This window comes from Saccopteryx bilineata, chromosome 3 (assembly GCF_036850765.1).
Source record: "Saccopteryx bilineata isolate mSacBil1 chromosome 3, mSacBil1_pri_phased_curated, whole genome shotgun sequence".
NCBI classification, from domain to species: Eukaryota; Metazoa; Chordata; class Mammalia; order Chiroptera; family Emballonuridae; genus Saccopteryx; species Saccopteryx bilineata.
Genome location: NC_089492.1, coordinates 278,057,237 through 278,084,451, shown reverse-complemented (window position 1 = coordinate 278,084,451; position 27,215 = coordinate 278,057,237). Strand labels below are relative to the sequence as shown.

Genomic DNA, 27,215 nt, shown 5'->3' with positions numbered 1-27,215 from the left:
TATATAATACATATAACAAGCAAAATACGTGCTGACTGCTTTTGTAGGTGGTAAGGCTTCCAGTCAACACTACGCTATTAGGAAAGTTTTGGGGGAAATCTAAGGTTAGAGGTGAATTTTCAACAGTGCAGGGGTTGGTAGGCCTGACCTCAGTCCTCAGTTCAAAGAGCAACTCTCTCAAAGAAAAGGTCTGAGGAGGCTGACTGTCAGGAACTCGACTCTTTTCTAAAGAAGGAAGGTTACACTTGAGATTTCTTTTGTGGGACAAGAACTATTTAAAACATTCTAGAGTATTACAACATCCAAACAAGGAGAAGGAAGACAGAAGAAAATTATAAAGTACAAAATGTAATTACAGCATAAAAAGCAATGTTTCCCAACATTCTCTATCATATTTGTAAATGTAAAATCTGTTGTCATCCACAACTGAGAATAATTTCACATTTACTTTTTAAAATTGCTGTGGTTATGACCATAATGAATAAAACTACATATTCAAAAAAGTCAGCTTCCCCAAAATTGAAATCACTTGAAAATGTAAAGAGTCTTCTAAATACTTCTTAGGCTGAAAAACAAAGGTTGAAATAAAAAAAACTAAGGGGAATAAGAACATATGTATCAAGCTTAACAAACTAATTTACAAGTTTACCAAAAGAAGAGAAAATTAGTTGATAACAGGTAATTTTAAAAAATTTAAAAAAGATGAGATTCCCAACTGATTATTACACCATACTCCCAAGAAATAATAATTAAAACTGTATGGTCTCACCAGCCAAACAAATCTAAGAGAATGAAGTCCTCAATCAGGATGGGTATGTGTACACACACACACACACACACACACACACACAGAGGTTTTTAATGTATCATCTAGAAAAGCAAACATAATTTGTGATCTGTGACATGGAAGATGGACTGTGTAAAGAGAAGGGACCTGAAAAAGTTAACAGGTGACAAGGCAGAAAGATAAGTTTGCAGACTCTTATCAAGAGACATTTAGCCCTGGCCGGTTGGCTCAGCGGTAGAGCGTCGGCCTAGCGTGCGGAGGACCCGGGTTCGATTCCCGGCCAGGGCACATAGGAGAAGCGCCCATTTGCTTCTCCACCCCTCCGCCGCGCCTTCCTCTCTGTCTCTCTCTTCCCCTCCCGCAGCCAAGGCTCCATTGGAGCAAAGATGGCCCGGGCGCTGGGGATGGCTCTGTGGCCTCTGCCCCAGGCGCTAGAGTGGCTCTGGTCGCAACATGGCGACACCCAGGAGGGTCGCAACATGGCGACGCCCAGGATGGGCAGAGCATCGCCCCCTGGTGGGCAGAGCGTCGCCCCCTGGTGGGCGTGCCGGGTGGATCCCGGTCGGGCGCATGCGGGAGTCTGTCTGACTGTCTCTCCCTGTTTCCAGCTTCAGAAAAGTGCAAAAAAAAAAAAAAAAAAAAAAAAAAAAAAAAAAAAGAGACATTTGATAATCTCAAAAACCATCCCAAGAAACAGAAGGCATTACATGTACATAGATTTTAATAAGGGCGTTATTCACCTTAGGAAAATATCCCTAGAGAGCTGAAAATATGCACTGCTATAAAATGTATGGATCTGAACTGGCACAGAAGCCAGGGGCCCCCCAGTGCTGATGGGCTGAAATACAAATCTGGTAGGTCAACTCTAAGGAGAGTGGCTGATCACTGTCAGCAGTGTGGTGCACAAACGTGCTTGACTTTGTTCTTTCACAGGTGTTTTAAAGGTAGTATTTTATGAGAGCTGACAGCCATGAAAACCAAATGCTGAGTAGCTCTATGCCAGCTGGGAAACTACAAGTAAAGCTCAGGGAGACCAAGATTCAAATCAAAGAGGGCTTTTCAGACTTAAAAAAAATTATTATTAAGTGAGAGGTAGGGATACAGAGACTCCCACATGTGTCCCAACTGGGATCCATCTGGCAAGCCCCCTACCCAGTGATGCTCTGCCCATCTGGGGCTGCTGCTGCGTTGCTCAGCAACTGAACTTTTTTCAGTGCTGAGGCAAAGGCCATGGAGCGATCCTCAACACCAGTGGCCAACTTGCTCATCATTTTGAGCTATGGCTGCGAGAGAAGGGAGGCAGGGAGGAAGAGGGGGAGGGAGGAGGAGGAGGAGAAGGAGGAGGAGAAGGAGAAGGGGAGAGGGAGAGAGAGAAGGGGTGGAGAAGCAGATGGTTGCTTCTCCTATGTGCCCAGACCAGGAATCGAACCCGAGACTTTCACATGCTGGGCCAACCATCCAGCGCCCAGACTTTCTTAATCAATGTTAACAATGAAGTACCAGGATCAGTGTGCTCAGACAGGCCAACAAGCCCAAAGAGCCCTGCTCTGTAATAGATACAGCAAATGACCATTATTGCTTACTCCATCAGGGAGAAGGCCAACCACAACTTGACTTAGTATAGTCAAATGTACAGCATATTTTGGCAGAAAGGGAGAAAATAAGTATCTCATTTGTTAAAACTAAACTGATTAGAGTAGAAATTCCATAAATTTAAGGTATCCATAGAGTATCCTGAAACACAGCAGTATGACATTTTAAGAAGCTTAAACTTACCTATATTATACATCAAACGTATTTCCACATTATTTCCTGTTCTTAAGACAATTTTCTCCAATATAACAAGCATGCAAAATATAATCAAGCAACAATAGGGAAGGAGAGAGAAAATCAGAAAGAATATAGAGAAAACAGGCAACTTTAAAAGAAAAATAAGACTAATATAGACCTGGTCATTTTTCTAAACAGAGACCCAAAAATCTCATCTAAAAACTCCATTATTAAAAAAAAAACAACTCCATTACTAAATCTATTGTTTATTTATAATGAAGAAACCTGAGTTAAAAAAATATTTTTCATATATAAAGATTCCACGATTAAACAATAAGCCAAGACATGAGCCTTGTTTTAATCTTCTTTTCCAGCTAAAAATTTCATTGTTACATATTAATTCCAGAATAATGCTGTCCACAGCTTTTTATGAGAAATCAGGATGGCCGCTGCGTGCCACCAAAACCAAGGAAAGGAAAAAAAGGAAGGGAGAGGGGGACCAATACCCCATACGGGGTGTGCAGAGATGTCCAGGGCACGGCATGGCTGCTCGTCCAGAACAGCAGAAGGGATGACAATGAAAAGCAGCTTCAGCACGTACTTGATTAAAATCTGGATCTTTTTCTCCATCTGGCTTAGCTTCTTCCTTATCCTCCTCTGTTTCAGAACTACTCACATTCAATTCCGGGGCAGAATCCTTCATCACCTGAATGTACCAGGAGAGCGGAGAGAGAAGTAGGTCAGACCCTAGGAAGACAACTATGGAGGGGGCTTTGACTGCCCACCTTTTCAAGAGGAGGGACACTTTTTTTAATTTGAATTTATTGGGGTAATACTAGTAAACATAATTATACAGGTTTCAGGTGCCCAATCCTACAAACATCTCTGTACACTGTATTGCATGTCAAGTCTTTGCCCATCACCATTCTTCCCCCCAAACCCTCTTCCATCTCCCATCCCAACAATCACCAAGGCTGTGGTCTGTGTTCATGAGGTTTTTCTTGTCTTTTGTTCTATCCCTCCACTCCTGACAACTATCAGCCTGCTCTCTATGAGTCTCTATTTTGTCAGTTCATTTTGTTCATTAGATTCCATGAGTGAAATCATGGTACTCATCTTTCTCTGCCTGGCTTATTTCACTTAGCGTAACGATCTCCAGGTCCACCCATGCTGTCGCAAAAGGTAAGATTTCCTTCCTTTTTATGGCCAACTAGTATTCCATTGTGTAAATGAACCACAGCTATTTTATCCACTTATCTACCAATTGGCCTCTAAGCTGTTTCCACATCTTGGCTATTGTAAATAACACTGCAATGAACATAGGGGTGCACGTATTCTTTTGAACTAAGTGTGTCGTTTTATTTCTTCAAATAGGTTCTCGATCCCTTGGTCTCTCTCTTCTCCTTCTGGTACCCCTATAATATGGTTGTTACACTTCATGTTGTCCCAAAGGTTCCTCAAACTATTCTTTTTCTTTTTTCTGCTCTGATTGGGTTTTTTCTACCTTCTTTCCAAATTGCCAATTTGATCCTCTGCTTCAACCAACTGTTTATTCCTTCTAGTGTATTATTTTAATGTTTATTTTATTGACTTTAGGGAGAGAGAGATGGGAACATCAAGCTGTTCCTGTATGTGCCTTGACTAGAAAATTGAACCAGCAACCTCTGTGCTTTGGGATGATGCTCTAACCAACTGAGCTACCTGGCCAGGGCTTCTAGTGTTTTTTGTTTGTTTTTACAGAGACAGAGAGAGAGTTAGAGAGAGGGATAGACAGGGACAGACTGACAGGAACGCAGAGAGATGAGAAGCATCAATCATTAGTTTTTCATTGCGACACCTCAGTTGTTCATTGATTGCTTTCTCATATGTGCCTTGACCATGGGGCTACCACAGACCGAGTAACCCCTTGCTTGAGCCAGTGACCTTGGGTCCAAGCTGGTGAGCACTGCTCAAACCAGATGAGCCTGTGCTCAAGCTGGCGACCTCGGGGTCTTGAACCTGGGTTCTTCCGCATCCCAGTTCGACACTCTATCCACTACGCCACCGCCTGGTCAGGCTTTAGTGTATTCTTGAAGTGGGATATTGTATTCTTCATCTCTGAATAGTTCCTTCTATGGTTTCTATATCCTTTTTCATGTATGCTATCTATCTCTGTTAAAGTTCTCACTTTGTTCCTTGAGCATCCATATAACCATTACTTCATATCTGGTAAATTGCATACCTCTACTCCATTTAGCTTTTATTCTGAAGCTTTCTCCTGTTCTGTCATTTGGGGTCTGTTTCTTTTTCTTCCCATTTTGCCTGCCTCTTTGTGTTTGTTTCTATGTATTATATAGAACTGCTATGATCCCCAGTCTTTGTGGGGTGGTCTTATGCAGAAGGTGTTCCGTTGGGTCCAATGGTGCAGTCTCCTGAGCTGGGTGCTCCAGGAATGTCCCTCATGTAAGTTATGTGGGCCTCCTGTTGTAATCGAGTCTTTTTTTTTTTTTGAGAGAGAGAGTCAGAGAGAGGGATAGATAGGGAGAGACAGACGGGAACGGAGAGAGACGAGAAGCATCAATCATTAGTTTTTCGTTGCGACACCTTAGTTGTTCATTGATTGCTTCCTCATATGTGCCTTGACCGCGGTCCTTCAGCAGACCGAGTAACCCCTTGCTCAAGCCAGCGACCTTGGGTCCAAGCTGGTGAGCTTTGCTCAAACCAGATGAGCCTGCACTCAAGCTGACGACCTCAGGGTCTCGATCCTGGGTCCTGCGCCACCGCCTGGTCAGGCTGTAATTGAGTCTCGATTGCTATTGGCTCATTGAAGATGGGACTGACCCTCATGTTGATTGACTATGAGGCTTCACTTCAACCAAAGTATGCAAGCTGCTATGCAGGCACTGAGAGGAAGTGGAATTTGCCTCAGCTAGGTTTAGTACCTGACGAGATCTCCCTTTGAATATGCTGCTTGTAAAGGTAATTGGATCCTGCTCTGAAGCAAGCAACCATGCGTGTTGGTTCTGGGTCTCTTGGGAGGGAACCTGGTGCAGGCCAGTGTAAGATGCTGCCTGTGACTGGCCCTCACTCACAACCTGTTTGGAGCTATAGGCTATCAAGTTTGTGGCAGCCTCTGATGGGATTGGGGTCTCAAACTCACGGCCCGCTGAACAATTTTGTGCGACCCGCAGACTAATCCACGGGCTTACTTAATTTTATCCAAAATATTTTGAACTTCGTGGATTAGTCTGCGGGCCGCACAAAATTGTTTGGCGGGCCGCGAGTTTGAGACCCCTGGATTAGGTGCACAGAGAAAGGACCAGGCTGCATACCAAGGCCTGCTTTTACCAGCACCAGGCCCAGTGGCAGGTCAACAAAGTCCCAAGGCACCTCAAGATCTGCCTCTGCTGCTGGCTGCCTATTAGGCTCAGTCACTGTAAGAGTCACTGCCTCTGGTGGAGTTGGGAGGATGGGGCTAGTGGGTCTCCCCTGAGGGGTAGGTGCTGGTCAGGCTTTAGGGAAGGTGGTGGGTGGAGCCCCACCCTAGAGCCGCTGGTCTGGGTCTATATTGGATTTTACCCCAACTCAGCAAGGCAGAGTCACTAGGAATTGGGAAGGTGGCACCTCTGGAGCCGAGGGTGGGTCTGCTGGCAGACAGGAGGATGGTTCTACTGAATCTCCCATGACGGGGAAGCGCCAGATTCACGGGAAAGTCGGGGGAATGACCCTCGCCTCAAAGCCAAACAACTGAGTCACTGTTACCCTGAGTCTGTCCCGACCTCTACCCCCTGGCCAAGGCCACCGATTTCTCAGCAGGGCCTGATCTCTGCAGGGTAGGGCGAGAGGGTGTCCAGATGGTGGGATAAGTGCTTTCCCCCAGGCTGATGCTGCATGGAGGGGAGTTTCCACTCAAGAAAGATGGTGACTGTGGTATTGGAAAATGACTCAGCAGCACAGAGATCCTGGTGTCTCTCCCCGAAGCCCTAAACCCAAGAATCTCCTCATGCAACTCTAGTCCACTCAGGCCTCCCTCTGCTGGAGCCCAGGTAAATGGCTGAGAATGACATTTTGTGCGTTGACCCTTTAAGAGGGTTCCTACGTCTCTTCAGACTCCCATTTCTTTCTGGAAGACAGAAATCTTGTGGCTTTTCACAGTCTAGTACTGTGTGGGTGCCTCTTCCCAGCTCTGATGCTCCAAGCCAGGGAGCCCACTTGGGGTTTAGGCCCCACGCTTCTCAGGGGTAAACACCCTCCCCACTTCCCCACAGCTGAGATATCCAGGAGGGGCACCTTTACCAATGGTGGGATAACAGGCCAAACAGGATTAAGACTCAGGAACTCTCCATCTTTTGCACTCTTTTAACATGTTAGTTTTTATCCTAATATTTATTATTATTATTTTTTAATTTTTTAGTGATAGGAGGGGAGACAGAAAGATTGACTCCTGCATGCACCCAGACTGGGACCCACCCAGCAAGCCCACTAGGGGGTGATGCTCTGCCTATCTGGGGCCCTTACTCCATTGCTCAGCATCGGAGCCATTTTTAGCACCTGAGGCAAAGGCCACAGAGCCATCCTCAGCACCCGAGGACAATTTGCTTGAACCAATCTAAAACCATAGCTGAGGGAGAGAAAGAGGGAGGGAGGGAGAGACAGAGAGAGACAGAGAGAGAGAGAGAGAGAGAGAAGGAGGACGGGTGGAGAAGCAGATAAACACTTCCCATGTGCCATGACCAGCAATTGAACCTGGGACATCCACATGCCAGGTCGACACTCTACCACTGAGCCACCCGGCCAGGGACCACAGATTTATTCTTGCATGTCTACAGAACAGTTATCGTTATCAGGCTTTTACAATGATGCTAGTTTTCAGGAGTTCACAAATGCTCTCCATTTTCTGTACTACGTTGACTGTCAGGCCTTTTCCAAGGTCTCAAACAGTTCAGACAGAAGAGTCACAATGCTCCTTAAGACTGAGATGGCCCTAGCCAGTTGGCTCAGTGGTAGAGCATCGGCCCAGCATGTAGAAGTCCCAGGTTTGATTCCCAGCCAGGGCACACAAGAGAAGCAACCATCTACTTCTTTGCCCTTCCCCCTCTCCTTTCTCTCTATCTCCTCTTCCCCTCCCGCAGCCAAGGCTCCATGGGAGCAGAGTTGGCCTGGGTGCTAAGGATGGCTCCATGGCCTCTGCCTCAGGTGCTAGAATGGCTCTGTTTGCAACAGAGCAACGCCCCAAATAGGCAGAGCATCTCCCCTAGTGGGCATTCTGGGTGGATCCCGGTCAGGCACATGAGGGAGTCTGTCTGCCTCCCCACTTCTCACTTCAGAGAAGAAAAAAAAGACTGAGAAGATGTTCCAATGTCACCCCAATAAATTCAATTAAAAAAAAAAAAGACTGAGCCTAACCTGTGTGGGCGCAGTGGAAAAAGCATCAAACTGTATTGCTGGGGTTGTTGGTTTGAGACCCCGGGCTTGCCCCGTCAAGGCACATAGGAGGGGCAACTATAAGTTGATGCTTTTGCTCCTCCCACACCCTTTGTCTCTATGTCTCTCTCTAAAATAAAAAAATAAAATCTTTAGAAAAATAGATTGAGAAGGTAAAGGGTGAAAATGAAGGGCCCTTTTGCACTATGAAATACTATTCAAGTCAAATACTAAAACCTTAGCTCAATTGAATACTAATTTATACTAGATACAAATGAATATGTATACAAATATTTTTTTATTTTAAGGGGAAAATTGAGACATTTATGCTCATTAACTTCATTTTCTCATTAATAATGGCTAAATCCACATACAGTAACATAACTATGCATTTTCAAACTAATTTTAACTTTTAGCAAGTGAAGATCTTACTTAGTTCAACTTGTAAAGCAGAACCATAGACCTTTACAGCATAATTTGTAAGTTGCCCTTCTATAACAATTGTGTTTGGTAACTATCAAATAAAATGCATTCTATTTTGTCTTTAATTCCAAAAACTTTAGAATCAAATTAATAAGATGTCCAGAGATCCGAGTCGAGATCTACCTATGAGTCATCCCCAATAATAAATTTTTAAAATGCTCCAAATCCATGCCTGACCAGGCAGTGGCGCAGTGGATAGTGTGTCAGACTGGGATGCGGAGGACCCAGGTTCGGGACCTCGAGGTCGCCAGCTTGAGCATAGGCTCATCTGGTTTGAGCAAGGCTCACCAGCTTGGACCCAAGGTCACTGGCTCCAGCAAGGGGTTACTTGGTCTGCTGTAGCCCCCCAGTCAAGGCACATATGAGAAAGCAATCAATGAACAGCTAAGGTGTCGCCACGAAAAACTGATGATTGATGCTTCTCATCTCTCTCCATTCCTGTCTGTCTGTCCCTGTCTATCCCTCTCTCTGACTCTGTCTCTGTAAAAAAATAATAATAATAAAATAATAAAGTAAAAAATAATAAATAAATAAATAATGCTCCAAATCCAATCCATAGCAAGTTTTAACACCTCTGTCCCAAAAATATACCCAAATCCATCTACTAATTCACTTACCTTGTACATCGATGCAAGAGGCACTAAACTGGCCTTCCTTATTCCTGTTATGCCCTCACCAACTCCAAACACCATGGCCGGTATGACCATTTTAAAGCATAAATCAGATCACACCCTAATACTGCCTGAAACTCTCCAGTGGCTTGTATCTTAGAATAAAATCCATTTCTATGATGTATAATATCCAAAAGCCTATTTCCCTCATCCTATCATTATCCATCTTGGGAAGAAACTTCACTCTAGACCCGTGCTGCCCACTATGGTATCCAGTGGCCAGGTTTGGCTATTTAAATTTAAATGAATTAAAAAGCCAGTCTCAGTCCCCCTAGCCATAACTCATGTGCTCCATAGTCACACGTGTCCGGGAGAGATACAGAACATTTCTCTCACTGCAGAGAGTTCTCCTGGACAGTGCCGCTCTACATACAAAGATGTTCCTCCTATGGCTTGGACACACAGGGCTTGTCCCTTTAGCCCTTCTTCCCCTCACCTGGAACACCCTTCCTCGGCTGGACCCAAGTCGCCGTTCCAGTCTACTTCCTATCGAACACTGTCACCTCCACCTCTGTCCGTCTCTCATGCTACCCTGCCAAATTAAGTTCAAAACACTCCTCCCTCTGTGAAATCCAGTTAATTTACAGATTATGAGTTTATGAATTTATGGGTTTATCCTTAATCTTCTCACTACGTACAAATATTCTTGAGGGTCAAGACTCTGTCTTCTTGATCACTGTATCCCCAGCAATAAAACCATTCCTGGCACACAAGTGACACTCGGTAAGTATTTGTGCATCAAATTAATAACTGGCTAAATCCACACACAATCACATAACTATTCACTTCCAGTTCTTGTCTAATTTTAATTCCGATACCAAATAGCTCCAAGGATCACAAATGTGATCCCAGGCAGTCCTCAGTGAAACTCCAATAGCAAGTCAGAAAAACAAGCTTGATCATAATCAGTCATGGCCATTAAGAGGGACTGCTACCTTCTTATTATCCACAACTTTATGGACATAGATGGTGGCTTGAGTGTATTCACGCAGGTCCCTCTGCTGCTGACACAGTAAGCCCTCTCTGCATTCTGGACAGAGTTCTAAAGAAAAGCAGAAGAGAAGAGGCTGAGGAATGACTGTCAAAGAAACAAAGATCCAAAAACATGTATCAAAGTCACCAGCAAGTATTCATTAAACAATTACTTCTACTTCCTATTCATTATTGTATTCTGTTATAGGCAAACAGTAATAAGGAAACCCATTTACCATCAACAAATAAACATGCAAATAATGAGATGATTATATGACAGCTCCCACCTGGGGAGTATTATTAGCTTGGACTGCACGCAATCTTCCATTTTAAGTAGAGAACAGAATATTGACACATTCTTCCTTTCCATTACAGTGCCAATTTTTTCCCTATACAAAGCAAGAGAAAATGAAAACTTACTAGGCTCAGAAACATACTGTGTTTCTGAAGGATTTACATCTTCCACTTCAGTTCTTGTGATGTTAATTACATGATCCACAACAAAGAGCTTTTGTATCATTTGCCACTCACTGGGCCATATGAGAGCTATACTGTGCAAAAAAACACAACATGCCTTAAGACACATGGAAATTAGGAGAACTAAGATAACCTATTAGCTTCCCAAACCCAAACAATCAAAATCAGCATTTAATACAAAAAAATCATGGGAGAAAGACAGGTCATTGTCAACGAGGAACAGTGGTTTTTTTACACAAAAGAATGCTAAAAAGCAGTGAGACGACATGGGCTGGAGTCACACAAATCAATGTGGTTAAATCTCAAAAACCTGAACTGAGAAAAAAAAAGTTTGTTGCAGAAGGATAAATACACCATGATGCCATTTATTAAAAAAAAAAAATTTTAACAAGCAGTGTGTGTGTGTGTGTGTGTTTAAAGAAATACCTTCTGAGATTGATTAACCCTCAACTACAGTACAGTGGTTACTGTGAATCAGGAATGAAGTAAAAAAAGGAGGAATGAAGGAAAAACAAAGTACTGAGGGCCCTTCAATGATACTTGAATTGTTTAATTTTTGAACTGGTTGGCAGCCCATATTTATTGGTTTTATTATTATAGGCATTTTCCTGGATGCCTGGCATTTACAACAACAGAAAGAAAGAAACAAACAAACAAAAAAAGGAAGAGAGCTGAGGCAGGAACCTAGAAGGAAGTCCATATACACTCCAAGCTTCCTTAACTGATGTGCGAGCACTGATGCATGAATAATACACCCCGTAACGCAAGCTTCATCTCAGAGGAATATTTATGTTTCAATTTTCTTTCCATGGTTTATAGGCAAGGGCAGAGCATTCTTCCTTCTCTTATATAGTTATTTAAAAATTAATTCTAGACAAAATGGTAACTTCACAGATGAGCCCTGTAGGAACCACTTGAGGAGCAGAACCAAATTTGGGTTCAAGACCCTAGAATTCCAGCTCCGTGCCACACTGCCTCCCTCCTCCTCTATTTTATGAAGCCTGGTGGCTATAGATAGAAAACTACATCTAAGACCCTGCTGACCATGTGGTTCTGGAAAAGGAGTCCACCTAGGGACACTGTTACCAGCAGCGTGAAAGCGGGAGGCAGGGCTCCCAGGAGGAGGAGGACAAGAGAGAGCAGGGTACCTGGGCGCCTCCTGCCTGTCATGGGGTAGTGGTCTCTCTTTTTTTAAAAAAACTGTGCTCGCTCTAGTGGAGTGCATTTAAGAGAGAAATAAAGCCATAATTCAGCAAAGGACTAGATTCTCTTTTTTTTTTTAACTTATGTATTTATTCATTTTAGATGGGGGGGGGGGAGCAGGAAGCATCAACTCCCATATGTGCCTTGACCAGGCAAGCCCAGGGTTTCGAACCAGCAACCTCGGCGTTTCAGGTCAATGCTCTATCCACTGCACCACCACAGGTCAGGCAGGACTAGATCCTCAAAATAACTTTATGTCAGATGAAAACTTTCCTAATCATTAGAAATAGAAAAACTGCATGAAGAGAAGAAACTCACAGTTTAGAATCTTCTTTGGTCATGGAAGCAAATGTAAACATGAGTCCCCCGTGGGGACACAGAAGAGCACTGTTTCCCACCGATGACACAGGACTACATCTTGTAGGTTTCCTGCTCAGAATGAGACAAGGAGGATCAACACACTTCATTACTGCATGGCTAAAGAGATTTTTAGGATAATTATTTAAAAATGAGAGATATTTTAAGTAAATAAATGTGCTTCTTTTGATTATTCATTTAACTTAAAAGAAAGCTTTCCATTTATGCTGGTAAAAGTAACCACAAGGGTATCATTATTGGGAATCCATGATTTCCTAAAGACACTAAAATCAACCCAAGAAAAGAGAAAGTAAAATTTTGGATTCTACCTGACAAATTTCCGCCATTCTTCTACGAAGAACTGCGACACAATGTAGAGGACATCTGTATCCTAGAATGGGAAAGTCACATAAAAACAGCCATTCACTCACCACATTCTTAACCTAAATCCTTTAGGGGGAAATGTTTTTCCATGCACCGTGGTTTTCCTTTTCTAAGTTTTATAAATAAAATGGAAACGCAGTCCTCTACCAAGAAGTAGAACTAGAGTAAAGCCCTCTGATTAGATAAACTAAACAGATGAGGACAAGAGAAGCTCTGGGCAGTTGGGAAACAGTCCATCGGGAAAGGGAAGGGAGGAATTTGGGAAGAGCCTTTAAAAAGATGAGATGAATTCTACCCTTGGTGGGGCTCATTATACCTCTGGCCAGTTACTAAGACAAGGTCTGTTTTTGTCCTGGAACAAATTTGGGAGAGAAGTCTTTTGCTCGTTTGCGATCATCTTATGTAAGGCTTCGTTTTCTTCCCCTTCTCGTTCTAAAATCTGAAAAGAGAATGAGGCGGTCAACCCTCTCCCGCTGCCAGCACAGGACTGGCCTCCTCCCGACACCCGTGTTAGAACAGTGCCACTTCTCCGGGAGAGAGCGGGGAGGAGGCAGCCCTGCCAGCATAGTGTTCAGTACCTTGCACTGTGAACAGCACTCTCTGTAACTTGGAAACTCGGGAGCCTTTGGAAAGTACTGCTGCAGTTTGCTCCAGGCCTCTTTAGAAACAAGCCTTCTTTCGTTTTCAGATATGCACAACTCCCCTGAGTTAGAAAAAAAAATTACATTTGAAAAAAAAGGAAAAAGCTAGAGCCAATATATAGCCTCCAAAAATATATTTTCTATTAAACCTAAGAAATATTCTCTTCTTTCTTTGCTAAAGTTCAATTCTCTCTCTTTCCTTCGTTTCAAAAATCTCTAGTTCTTAAAAATTTCACCTAAACCTAAAGGAGCTATTCCTTTAGGTCCTTCCCCTGCAGCTGTGGTTGAGAAACCGGGAGATAAACACACATGTACGAGACTCGAGACTCGAGTCGTGCATGGCCCCTTTCCCCCTGCCAGCAAACGAGGCCTCCAGGGGCTCTGGGGTCTCCGCGCGAGGCTGGGCTGTATAATGCCTGTCATCTCCGCCCACACTCAAATGTCACAATCTCCCACGGACTGTATTTTCTCCCATTTGACTGTGTTGCTGTACTGAACTCATCCCAAATTAAAATGGTATTTTCAACGTGGCGTCCAACCCTCTCAGGTCCATTCTTTTATTGATTCACAGGTAAGTAATAAAGCGATCTATTGCACAAGTGTAAAACCATCTGCAGATGACAGCCAATTAATCGGTTTCCTACTCCCATCACCCAACCCTGTGGATCCTTAAAAATCCCTCAAGAGAAGAAAAACAGCACTCATCACCACCACCCTGCCTCTTCTTGGAAGGTCACGGGAAGCCCAGACGGCAGCAAGCTGCAACCTCGGCAGCCGCTCCTCGGACCCCTCTGTTGGCACACCTATCTCCAGCTTCCCGGGGCCGCTCTGCCCCACTCTCCATCTCACTCCATTTGTGGTTCTAGTTTTCACTGTTGCAGCTGTTCCCCTTCATAAATGAATGAACTGCACTTATGTACCTATATGGATCATTACCCAGAAAGCCATCTTTAAGTTTCCGAAGCCGTATGTTTGTTTCTTTCTACCCCCACTACGGGCTAGGTACCTCACCTCATGTTTATTAAGAGTAATAAAGCCAGAGACTTTCTAAATACAGTATCAGCATTCTTGGCTTCAACATAATAAACAAAATGAGATTCAGAAAAATTAATATACCCAGAGACCACCACAGCTGGTGAGTAATGAAGCTGGGATATGACCCCAGGTCTGTCTCATTCAAGCCCTACAATTTCTAATACCTAGAAATATATCTTCTTAACTTCCACCCTTCACCTCTTATTACTGAGTTTTGAATAATCCCAAGAAAATATTACTTTGCATTAATAAACTTAATAGCAGAGAAAAATAGGTCACGATGTAAAAATTAACTTTCTTTCTGAGTAGGCTTATTAACTTAAATTTCCTGAGGCTACAACAACTTACTTCTACATGTCTACCCTCAGAAACAGGGAATTTTTAAAAAAGATTAATTGGATTATCAAATGCTAAGATAGTACATATCTTTATAGTGAAATATAATGCAGCCATAATAAGGATTAAGATAAATTTCTATGACCTGATTTTTCAGAAAGAACCCCAAGGCAATTAAAATTGTGCCCAGAAGTGGCAGTTTTTTTAAAGTGGTTTCCCTTTTTCTTCCTTTACTTTTTTTTTTTAAGCTCTCCTTCTGTATATTAAGTGGTATCACTCAACTGGTGTTAAAAATTGGAAAGAAAGAAGGAAACAATAATATAAGCACACGTTTCAATAGGATTCCAAAGACATTCTGGATGGACCGCCTGCTGTTCTGAGTGGGAGTACTTCTTGTTGACTGACTTAAATGCAGCTTGTGCATAACTCATGATTAGAAAAGAATAACCCAAATTTATTTCTAAAATTAGGGAATTATTTTAGTAAGTCATTTTACTGCAGTTTGATTGGTAATAACTATAAAGTCCTCTACTCTTCTTCTTAGCCATGTTTCTAAATTGTTTTACATCATTTTAATAATACCATGATTTAATATATCTGAATATTATTTACGACCTCACAATAGTTAACTTTTACTTGTGATAAGAGCTTTTAGGACCTGACCTGTAGTGGCACAGTGGATAAAGCATAGACCTGGAATGCTGAGGTTGCCGGTTCGAAACCCTGGGCTTGCCTGGTCAAGGCACATATGGGAGTTGATGCTTCCTGCCCTCCCCCCACTTCTCTCTCTCTCTCTCCCGTGCTCTCTCCCATTTTCCTCTCTACAATAAATAAAATCTTTTAAAAAAAAGTTTTTAGGAATTAAGACTTGTATCCTACAATAAATTAGTTTCTTAAACTAGAAAGGGGAAAGCCAATCAATTTAATCCAGTGGTCCCCAACCTTTTTTGGGCCATGGACCGGTTTAATGTCAGGAAATATTTTCACGGATCAGCCTTTAGGGTGAGATGGATAAATGTATCATGTGACCAAGACAAGCATCAAGAGTTGAGTCTTAGACGGATGTAACAGAGGGAATCTGGTCATTTTTTAAAAATAAAACATCGTTCAGACTTAAATATAAATAAAACAAAAATAATGTTAAGTTACTTATTCTTTCTCTGCAGACCGGTACCAAATGGCCCACGGACCGGTACCAGTCTGCAGCCCGGGGGTTGGGGACCACTGGGGTAGCCAACACTTCTCAAGACAAGAGCAAACCAGTCAATGAGATTTAATTCACCAAACATACTGGATAACCTAACCCTCAAAGATTTTTCTGGTAAAATAGAAATCTAGTTAGCAATAATCTTAGATTCTGAATAAATACTCTCTCTCCCTCAAAATCTAGTTCGAACAGTAATAATTTGGGCCATGGCACATTCAAAGAAGAACGTGTAACAAAACAAAACAGTGCCCATCTGCTAAGCAAACAAGGTACAAACAAGGTAAGTTATAGAAAGGTAATCCAACCAAATGAAATGGGTACGAAAGCCTGATGCCCTGGCTGGTGCTCAGTGGATACAGCATCATCCCAGCACACACAAGGTGTGGATTCAATGCCCGGCCAGGCCCATACGGGAAGCAATCAATGAGTACACAATTAAATGGAACTTAGTGGAACAAGTTGATGTTGCATGACGTGTGGTGGCGCAGTGGATAGTGCTTCAATTTGGAATGCTGAGGTCGCTGGTTGGAAACCTTGGGCTTGCCCAATTAAAGCACATATGACAAGCAATCAATGAATACCTAACGTGAACCAACTATGAGTTGATACTTCTCGTCCCCCACCCAATAAAATCAATAAATAAAATCTTTAAAAAAAAAAAAAAGACCATCAGCTTCTCTGACAACATTAAACCTCAGGCCTCTACTCCAGGGGCCACAAAACACAAAGGTGAATGAGGTCATGAGCTGAGGTGGGGATAAGTAAATGTTTCCACATACACAATGCAGACTCCCCAACCCTCTTCTCTCTACTGGCCCAGAGCAGCGACAGCCAGGTCCGCATTTTCCCGGCAGGAAAATGGAGAATGGAAGATGCCTATGGAGAAACCACTGTAGCCCAAGCACGGTACAATGACAGGTGGTGTCCACGGGAACAGTAGAGATCTTTACTTTTAAAATACTAGATAACAAAGTACAGCAACAAAAATCAAACAAGTTGCAGACCAAGCTAAAGATCTAAAAAGCAGCTCTTGTGTACAATGTCTGCTGGGGGGTGCAGCACACACCCTGAAATCAGTCAGCTCTGCCACGCTTTCTAATCAAAACTGTACTACTGAAATGACAAGATGAGACAAGAGGTGGGCAGAAGAGCAAAAGTCAACGAGCTCAGGAACAAGATGACAAGCTGAATCTGGCACTGTTTCAACCTCCGGGGCAGCACCAAGCATTCCTCACCCCCAACGCAGGCACGCGGCCTGTGTCCACATCTATGCTGTGAAGGTAAAATATGAGTTGACAGAAAGCATCAGGAGAAAAACGAATCTGCTTTTGGCCAGTCACTCCGCCTCCTGCCAGTTACTTATTCAATCTACCACTCAGGATGCCACGCCTTCTCTCACATCTGTGTTCCGGTTGTGCCCTTCTAGTATAAGGGGGACAAACTGGGCAGCAGGTGATACGATGGGAAAGACAGATGAGCTTGGGATCCAGAGACCTGAATCCACATCTCAGGATGACTCTCCCTCCCTGGCTGTGTGCTTGGTAAATGAGAAGGCCACTTTGCTAGTAAGCTTAAGTGCAGTGAGACAATATCCAGAAAGATCAGCATGCAAGTGATAATTATTATCACCATTGTCATCAAGGACCCTTGATATAAAAAGCACTAGTGTGTGTGAGGCATCATGTATTGGTTCATAAGGAACCAATGAAGTAAGAACTAAAATAAGGAATTCATTAGGACCAACAAGCATTCTGATTGTTGGCAATACAATAGCACCCAATAAGAAATGCACAGGCATGGGTTAGTAGTATTAACCACTGACATCCCAACTTCTCTGGGTCCAATTTTTCCCAGGATAGAGTTTTGAAAAGTGGGCAGAGGAAGGGAGACTTACAGAGTAGAAGGCTCTCAGAAGCAGACACCTGCTTGACCTCCACAGTGCTAACAGAATGGATGGATAATCATGTCTCATACATAAAAAATCCCTTGCAAAAATTTACTTATTAGAAGCAAGCACTCACAAGACCAAATAAGAACTACATAAACAAATATATAAGATTAACAAGGATTTGGAGATTTAAGAGTATGTAGTTGCTAGTCAATAAATATCTACGAAACTAAACCCAAAATACCCCTAACAACAATAAGAAATATATGAAACACTGTTCTCAAAGTGTTCAAATTAGACAGACAGTCATGGGAAATAATTGAAAGTCTTCCTTTGACTCGAAGTGACAAAAAGTTTCTTCTCAACTGAATATGAGGGAAATCCTATTCTGTATTTTATAAAACATTTTTTTGCAAGGAGTGAAGAAGAAAAGGTGTGAGAAGCATTGGCATGAAATCAGGCAGCAGAAACTAAGAGTTAAGAAGGGCATGAGAAAAGAAACATCAGAAACAAGTACAGGTAGAACACCACGGCTGGCGTATTAGGGTCTCGTTCCTAAGAGAAAGCACAAAACATTTATCAAAATATTTACAGTATGCTAAAGTCTGACTAACAACAGAAGATTCATGCTTCTAGCTTACCATGTGGACACAGGATGTCTTCATTAAAATTTAATTCTTCCTCCTCTTCTTTTCTTTCTTCCTTTGATTCATCTAATCAAAAGAAATATAGACAGTAACTTCCCTGGCTGCTGTATTTAAAGTTCAAAGTGGCAGAGATAATACTCTGCACAATTCTGAACAAAGAAAACTTTAAAACATTCTAAAAATTCGACCCAAGTGATTCCTACACAGTTCTGCCAAGTATTATATTTCTTTCCCTTAAAAGGAGAGAATAATACCCGAATGGCAGTTTTACTTTTTAAAGACTTAAGGTTATGTAAGAAAATGTGCCTTTTTTCAAACTGAAAAATAATTTACATACCCTTCCATTAGTTCTAGTCATGGTTTCAGAGTCAAGTTAATCATCTACATGTCATGTCATTCTCACCTACCTATTATTTTAGGGGTTGAACAGAAAGCTTCAGAGGCTAATGAAATAAAAACTTAACCTTTAAAGTCAAACACATATAACAAGAACTCCGTTTTTCCTGTTAACATTTCTCTTTCAATATCTACTTTAATTACTTGCTCACATGGTTATCAGCATTACTTTGCAGTGTGGATACTGGGAACATGATCACATACTTAATACACATATAAAGAATATTTACTAAACATTAAAAAGTTCAAGTACAGAAATGAGCAAAGGAAGGACATGACCAGGTAACTCTGTCATCTCCTCTCTCTGTCACACACGCACAAATACAAGTAAAGTCTCAAATATAGGATGATGGCCAAACTCAGTGATGATTTGGAAGATATATAAACCTTGACAACGCTACATCGTTTTCTTTTTTGTGTTTTTTTTTAGAGAGGAGAGAGAGAGAGAGAGAGAGAGAGAGAGAGAGAAGGGGGAGGAGCAGGAAGCATCAACTCCCATATGTGCCTTGACCAGGCAGGCCCAGGGTTTCGAACTGGCAACGTCAGCATTTCCAGGTTGACACTTTATCCACTGCGCCACCACAGGTCAGACCATCGTTTTTAATATATCTATCAGACTGGGGAAAATGCACGTGACTGATGTCCTCTTTATATTGACAAAAGCATGCAGAAACAAGTTTCCAGTATAAATTCTGGAGGAAACTAACCATAGTTGTCAGTTTATGGCAATTACATATGGGTTTAATTCTCTGATCCAGCAAGTTTTAGAATAGAAATTTATTTAAACTCTTCAAATTTAAAACTAAGAGTAGCTTTGGTGTTTTTATTTTCTCAAAAAGGTAGATATGGGAAATCCACAGCAAGTGAAATTCAGTGATATAAAACATGCTTGAATGCAGAAAATATAAAGTATTTTAGTAAAATGGTTAAGAATATTAAAATGATAAAAGGTATATATGTGTGCAAACTAGCATTTGGAGGTAAGAAAATTTAGTGAAATAATTGCTTATGGACCTCTGAATTAGTAAACCAACATTAGTTTTTTTTTTTTAATCTAAAAATAGTTCCTGTGCCTTATTTCCCTTGATATCTTATAAAACACTGGTTATAAAAATAAGTTTGAGTGGTTTACTTACACTAACATATTAGGAAAGCATAGCCTCAAAAAGCTCAGAAAACTTATAAGCAAAAAGCTATTCAAAAGTGGCCCTCTCTCCTGGAATAGCAAGTGCCTTCCCTCGACGAAGGCGGCCTGTAAGTGCAGACGACCCCTACCTCAAGCATCCTGAGCTAACAACATAACTCTGAAATTGGCAGCACTACTAAAAATTTTAGTCTGCAGAATTCAAATTAATTTTGCATGTGATTAACTAGAGAGACTCTGAGCCCAACGCATGTCAGGTTATAAAGAATTCCTCCCATGAGTTGCTGAACCCCTTGCTCAAGGTTGATAACTTAAATTTAAAATTTTTTTTCTGAGACATTTTTGAGAGCTTTAGGTTTAATGAAACTTTTCTTTAAAATTACCCGGATGGGAAGTAAACCAATTTTACTAAAAACAAATGTTTACAATTTTGTGGTATAACTCCCAACCATCTACTGAGGTTTTAGATGGTACCTTTATTCAAGGTGTTGCCATTCATCTTCCCATTGCTTTGGTCCGTGTCACCATCCTGCTCATCGAGCTGTTCAAGAGCCAGCTGGCGCCAACTACGCAAGGACGATTTTCCCACCCAAAATCCATCGTTGCTGAGGAACAGAGAGAGAGTCAAATCATGCCAGTCACGTTCCTAACATCCTCCTCCCTTCTTTCCTTGTAAAGGTCACAAGGTAAAATGAATTGTGAACACTCAAAATCTACTTTTATGTATATAATTTCTTTAACCCACTTCCTCATTTTGGCCATTTTTACTCCTCCTCACTGCTGAATTGCACGTATTTCATATTTTGTTTTCATCCTAAATTGTACCCTGCTTCTCCTCACCCTCATTTATATTCATGCCAATCACACCAGTCAACTGGCCGCGTTCTTTCACACGATTACTATTCACAGCTACACACAGCTGTGCCTCTAAGTAAACAGAGAGGCACTCACATATATACATACACATCTATACATAAACACACATTTAGGGGACTCAGTAGGCTGTTTGTGGAATGACCAAAATTGTGAACTAGATTAATCTGTTTGAGAAATACACAATTTAAATCAAACCCAGACATACTAAATGCCATCTGAGTCTACTGGATCCTGAGTCTATAGGTACTCTATGGAGTGGAGCCTGACATGCCCTAAGGATCCTGGCGGTTTCTGACAAGGATGCCCCGCTGGGTACCATTTGTCAACATACTGATCACTGATTCAGCCTCTCTAAGATGGACACCCCCAGCTGGGAAGGACAACTTTCCAACATGAGCTTTCTATAATTCCACGCCAAACCACAGGCTATTCCCTGCCTCGTGTGGTCAGGCTTCAGATCCACGGCTCTGCCCCATCTTTCTAATGGATGGAATAGTCGCAAAAGGTGTGTGACTCAGCTTCTTTAAATCTTTGCCACACTGGCAATCATGCAAAATTTAATCTTGCTCTGCCACTCACATCATCACCCTTCTTTCTTCAAAACACCCCAACTCTCTACTATCTAAAAATAACCAGCTACTTGTAACTGACTGGTGGTGGCGCAGTGAAGAGAGCATCAACCTGGAATGCTGAGGTCCCAGGTTCAAAACTCCAAGACCGCCGGCTTGATTGCGGGCTCATCCAGCTTGAGTGTGGGGTCGTCATTTTGATGGCAAGATCATCAACATGATCCCAAGGTCGCTGGCTTGAACAAGGGGTTGCTGGCTTGAGCAAGGGGTCACTGGCTTAACTAGAGCTCCCTCCATGCCCAATCAAGGCATATATGAGAAAGCAATCAATGAACAACTAAGGTGTCACAACTATGAGTTGATGCTTATCTCTCTGTCTCTAAATAAATAAATATGATCAGCTACTTATTTTTTTTTTTTTTTGCGTGTGTGGCAGAGATGGAGAGACAGATAGGGACAGACAGACACAAAGGGCGAGAGATAAAAAGCATCAATTCTTCGTTGCGGCACCTAAGTTGTTCACTGCTGCTTTTCCAAGGGGTCACAGCAGAGCGAGTGACCCCTTGCTCAAGCCAGCGACCATGGGGTCATGTCTATGATCCCACATTCAAGCCAGCGACCCCACATTCAAGCCAGCGACCTCGCACTCAAGCTGATGAACCTGTGCTCAAGCCAGTGACCTCGGGGTTTTGAACCTGGGTTTTCTGCATCCCAGTCCAATGCTCTGTCCACTGAGCCTCCATCGGGTCAGGCATTATTACTTAAAATTTTTTTTAGTTTTATCATAAACAATATACACTGTGGAGCATACCTCTTTACTGTTGTTTTTAGCAGGTTATTAACAGTTTTATAGTCTTCATTTAGTTGGTTCTTCAGACGTAACACACGACAACGCTCTACTACACATTCCTTACACAGGGCTTTCACTAGGAGCAAGAGAGCACGGGAGACAATATAATGCATTCACATACAGATGTCCTGTTAGGAAAACGTTGTCAGAATTCACAAAACATAAAAGAATTCTAGACCAAAGTCACAAATTTTGACAATATAGATCCTTAGTTATTTAGTATTGTAAATACCAAGACAGAAATGTTGTAAGAGATGAAATAGCATAATGTCACAACTATCTATACCATGAAATTCAATATTTTACAGGATTTAGAGCCAAATTCAATGTATCTGACAACTACAAATATATTGTTTAAGAGCCTCAGGTGAACCATTCAAGCACAGAACACAAAAGGAAAAAGAAAAATCAAAGGCCCACTTTAAAACACAGTTCCAGGAATCACATGAAATTTGACGCTTTGAAAGATTGTCGCATTGCAGTTTATTGTAAATCAAAATCAGAAATTTAGAAAGAAAAACTTCCTATGTGTACAAGAGAAGAACTCAACTATGTAGTTAAATGTCAGTTTTTATGCAGTAAGCTGAACATAATCAGAAAATAACATTTAGGGAAAAAGAGGATGGTCATCATATAATTTTGTTTATTAGACTCATCTACAGACTGGGTGGGGATGGGGGTGGGACCTGTGTTGCCAGTTAAAAAGGAAAATGAGGAGGCCCTGGCTGGTTGGCTCAGTGGTAGAGCGTCAGCCTGGCGTGCAGAAGTCCCGGGTTCGATTCCCAGCCAGGGCACACAGGAGAAGCGCCCATCTGCTTCTCTACCCCTCCCCCTCTCCTTCTTCTCTGTCTCTCTCTTCCCCCCCTGCAGCGAGGCTCCATTGGAGCAAAGATGGCCCCGGCACTGGGGGTGGCTCCTTGGCCTCTGCCCCAGGCACTAGAGTGGCTCTGGTCACAGCAGAGCGACGCCCCGGAGGGGCAGAGCGTAGCCCCCTGGTGGGCGTGCCGGGTGGATCCCGGTCGGTCGCATGCGGGAGTCTGTCTGACTGTCTCTCCCGTTTCCAGCTTCAGAAAAATACAAAAAAAAAAAAAAAAAGAAAATGAGGAGAGGTAACCAGAACCAAATAGATTATGGATACTATGTGGTTATAGACAGCTCTATATTCCAGACAGGATCACATAGGTTCCACTCACAGGCGAAGTAACAACCTGCAGATCTCACACTGTTAGAGGTCACTAGAGCAAGGAGGCATAAGATTTGTAATCAACCAGCCCAGGGTTCCAGTGTTTTGAAGAATAATGTATATAAAGCAACCACATGCTACCAGGCAATTTTCTCAAAAGTATCCTATTTTGTCTGCTTTAAGAAGGAACACAAAAGCAAAAACAAACTAAATGAGCAGTATCAGTTTCTTTTCTAACATTATAAATATGCCATTATAAAGCTGTTTAACTTCTACTTTATTTAACAAATCTTTTTTTTGTGTGTGTAAAGAACATTTGGTCTAGCATAATTTGGGTCAAATGATCATAAAAGCAATATGAGGACTTACAGCATTACTCTTGTTTTTTATTTTTTGTTGTTTTTTTTTTTTAAATGTAGAGAAGACATCTGAAATTACCAGTTAGTCTTGGTCCTCCACCATATCTACTGTAGAAAATGTTAGCCGCATATTCAGATATTCTCTTCATAATCGATATTTTATCAGGGTGCAGCTTGTCATGGGAACACAGGCAGGCATGATTATCGATAGGCTTGGTCGGTGTCGACTCATCCAACCACTTTTGCAGCCACTCAAGAGAGACAAATTCATAGGGCTCTGAGGAAGAAAGTAGGGAAAGAGCTATGTATTTTTACAGCTTTTTGACTAAGTGATACATTCATTTTCCTCAAAAGACAATGCAAACTCTGTCCAAAATTAGCAGAATCAGAAGAATCATTGTTCGGGGAAGATGTCTGATGAGTATGACACAGAGCTCCATTTAACTACTCCTCTTCTGAGCTCAAGATGCTGTGTAAGATGCAGTGCCTGACAGGGGCGAGTCTGCACAGCGCCCTAGGAGATCGGCTGGTATTATTAACCACATTCTACAAAAGAGGTATCCACAGAGAGAAGTGTCTTGCTTGATAGCACAGCAGAGCTTTGATCAGGACATGTGATTGTTGACTATAAGCCACGCTCCACGCTGGCTAGCAAATCGCATAACCTCATCCCTTACTATGTTTATTCTATAAGTGATTTGCATAAACCCTTTCATCAATACATAATATACGTCTGAAAATTACAAGAAGCCTGACTGAATTCTAAGTTAGAAATGAACCTCATCAGCTGTAACTGCCCTTTTATAAGCTTGTTTCGACCACTGAACTTTACCTCATCTTAGATGATACAGATATGTTGATAAAAGGGGATTTACCTATCCCAATCCATATCATGATCTATTCATTATATTATGTGTTTCAAGAAAATAAGCGATTTTTCACAAATTCCAGGATGAAATTATCAATTTTGAAGTTGCAAAAATTAAGACAAATCCAAATACCTCAACATGAGTTTTAATTGGGATAAACAGAATCCCTGAGTTCCATGAAAGCCAAAATTAAAGACAAAGGGCCAGCTTTGATTACTTACAAAGATCTCCAGACAGTCCCAGCATAAAACATAGAAGAAAACATACAGAGGTTGAATTTATATATTTGTATTATGTACTACTTCTGATGAGATCTGAGGGATAGACAATTCAACTCAAAGCCCATGCTGATCAATCTTATACTTCCCTGAGAGTTACAAATTTAGAAAACTCTCATCTTAAGTTTAGTATAAAACATTTCAATGTTTACCAAAATAAAATTTGAAATTATGGATCCCTTATTTGTGCTAACACTGTACATCATCAACTGAGAGCCTTCTGACTGCTAAGCTCCGATGCAGCCACAGGAAGAGCTCATGACTACAGTTGAGAGCAAGGTCTAATCCAAGTTCTGCCACCAAGACACTGAACTTGAGCAAGTCACTTTAACTCTCTATGCTTCAGATCTTTTATTTGTAAAATGAAGGTAATAATACCTGCCTTCTACCTACCTCACAGGGATGTTGTTGAATGTAAAAGATAAGATATGTGAAGCATTTTGAGCTTTTTGGAAGAAAAGAGATATAGAAAAGTTAATTATACATTCACACAATATATAAAAGAGGAGACCTTAAGATTCAGTACAGGTAACATGGGCTGTGGCACTTCACAATACATAATGATATGGTTAATTAAATTTAACAAAACTCTCAAATGTATTTGCCACTTATCAAGTTTAACCTGGCAGGGACTGAGTACCCTGGGTATCTTAAGAATGCAAAGATACATGATCCCTCCCTACAAAAGCAAAATCAAAGTCTTAGCATATCTGACCTTTTCCAAACATAGTCACATCAATTAAATTTCTAGTAATCTGAAGGCTATCAAAGGAGGGAAAACAGGGTCAACACCAAGAATAATTCACCAGGTGTTCTTATTTTCCCCACATCTGGGAAAGGGTAAGTAGAGGGCAATACCTGCTATTGCTCACTGAAAAAATAAGCTGTAAGAATCTTGCCCCTTACAAGAAATGTAGGGAAACTAAAAGAGCAAAAGGCATTCTTTGCCAGGGCATGTCTGCTGGATTCAAAGCCCAGGGAGACTATAACCCTGGCCCATACAGTAACAACGGGACCCAAAGGCAGCTAGTTCAAGATAACATTTTCCAATCCCTTACTAGAGTTTTAAAGAAAACTTCCAAGTGAAGCTTATTTTTTTTTTGGCTTTTGAATAGTTTAATATGAATGAGATGTACTATATAGAGAAATCCCATGTGGTTTTATAGTAAGAAGAGAAAGGAAGAGAGCAGACCGAGTCTCCAGTCCTGATGGAATTCCACATTCAGCCAGGCGTCCAGAGTTACTGCGCTGGAACACCCATGGAAGGAAGAATGAGTGGGTCACAGAAGTCTTTCTAGCCTTCCATGTCCCATCTCCAATGCTATAAAGAATTGTATCAATCTCTGCCAGAGCTTCCCTAAGAATCACGGTCTAGTATGTCTCAATAGGTAAGGCATAGTCGCTTATGGAAAGCTGCTACACTGCAGATGTTTCTGCACTAGAGAAAGACTCCTGGCAGGTTCTTAAAGATGTTCTCTACTTTTGTGATTTGTAAACTACCCAAGCATCACCTTCCAAAGGCACGGATAAACCAACTTACCAAACGGGGTTGAGCACTCCCTTTAGTTATCAATTTGGAGACAAAAACTATAATATCTCAGCATTTGAAAAAACCGGCAAAGCAACTGTTAAAATATTTACCAAAGAGAAATGTACATTTTGGTTCAAAGTTATATATAATTTTTTAATGCCTGGATTTTTAACACAAGGAATTCTATTTTGGAAAGTTACAAAGTCTAGAAAAATTGAGTCATCAAAAATATTTTAAAATACTGCATCTACAGATAATTTGATTATTTCAATTTATTGATAAATAAAAGAGCCAAACAGGTTCGTGTTCCCAGTGAGGCTTATATTTTAGGATAAGAGACTCTTTTTTAAATATGTTCACAAAGGTTTAGAAAATGCAAAACATAAGACTGAGTGGCAATACAAAACCATGGTGTTTAGCTGTGGGATTTTACATTTTAGGACAACATGGACTTTCAACTATGTAAGTTTAATGCAAAAACTTAAGAAAAAACTATAAAGCTCATAATTGGTAAAAGTACTGATAGCAGAGCTATATTCCAACAACATAAAGCACAGTTCATAGAGACTGAATGAAAATAGCCAAAAGAAGCACATGTATGTGCTAACTTGACACATGACATCTTTGAACCATGAACTTATTCATTCATTCATTTTAGAGAGGTGGGGGGGGCAGGGGAGGAGCAGGAAGTATCAACTCCCATATGTGCCTTGACCAGTCAAGCCTGGGGTTTTGAACCAGTGACCTCAGCGTTCCAAGTCAACATTTTATCCACTGCACCACCACAGGTCAGGCTGGACTATGCATTTTTTTTTTTTTTTTTTTAATGTTTTTTTTTTTTTTTTTACTTTTATTTATTCACTTTAGAGAGGAGAGAGAGAGAGAGAGAGAGAGGAGAG

At 41.5% G+C, this 27,215-nt stretch overlaps 1 protein-coding gene across 5 annotated transcripts in view; it reads right to left on the bottom strand.

Moving 5' to 3' along the window:
• USP48 (ubiquitin specific peptidase 48) overlaps positions 1-27,215 on the bottom strand; it is an 88,936-nt gene that overhangs the window by 18,444 nt on the left and 43,277 nt on the right. For all 5 annotated transcript variants that reach the window (XM_066270185.1, XM_066270184.1, XM_066270182.1 and 2 more), the window contains 11 exons: positions 23,718-23,915; positions 22,058-22,172; positions 20,276-20,406; positions 18,256-18,327; positions 13,086-13,210; positions 12,824-12,946; positions 12,453-12,514; positions 12,085-12,195; positions 10,507-10,637; positions 10,050-10,156; positions 3,159-3,263 (listed from right to left, as the gene is read on the bottom strand). In XM_066270185.1, coding sequence (XP_066126282.1) covers positions 3,159-3,263; positions 10,050-10,156; positions 10,507-10,637; positions 12,085-12,195; positions 12,453-12,514; positions 12,824-12,946; positions 13,086-13,210; positions 18,256-18,327; positions 20,276-20,406; positions 22,058-22,172; positions 23,718-23,915 — 1,280 coding nt within the window. The remainder of the gene's footprint in view (positions 1-3,158; positions 3,264-10,049; positions 10,157-10,506; positions 10,638-12,084; positions 12,196-12,452; positions 12,515-12,823; positions 12,947-13,085; positions 13,211-18,255; positions 18,328-20,275; positions 20,407-22,057; positions 22,173-23,717; positions 23,916-27,215) is intronic.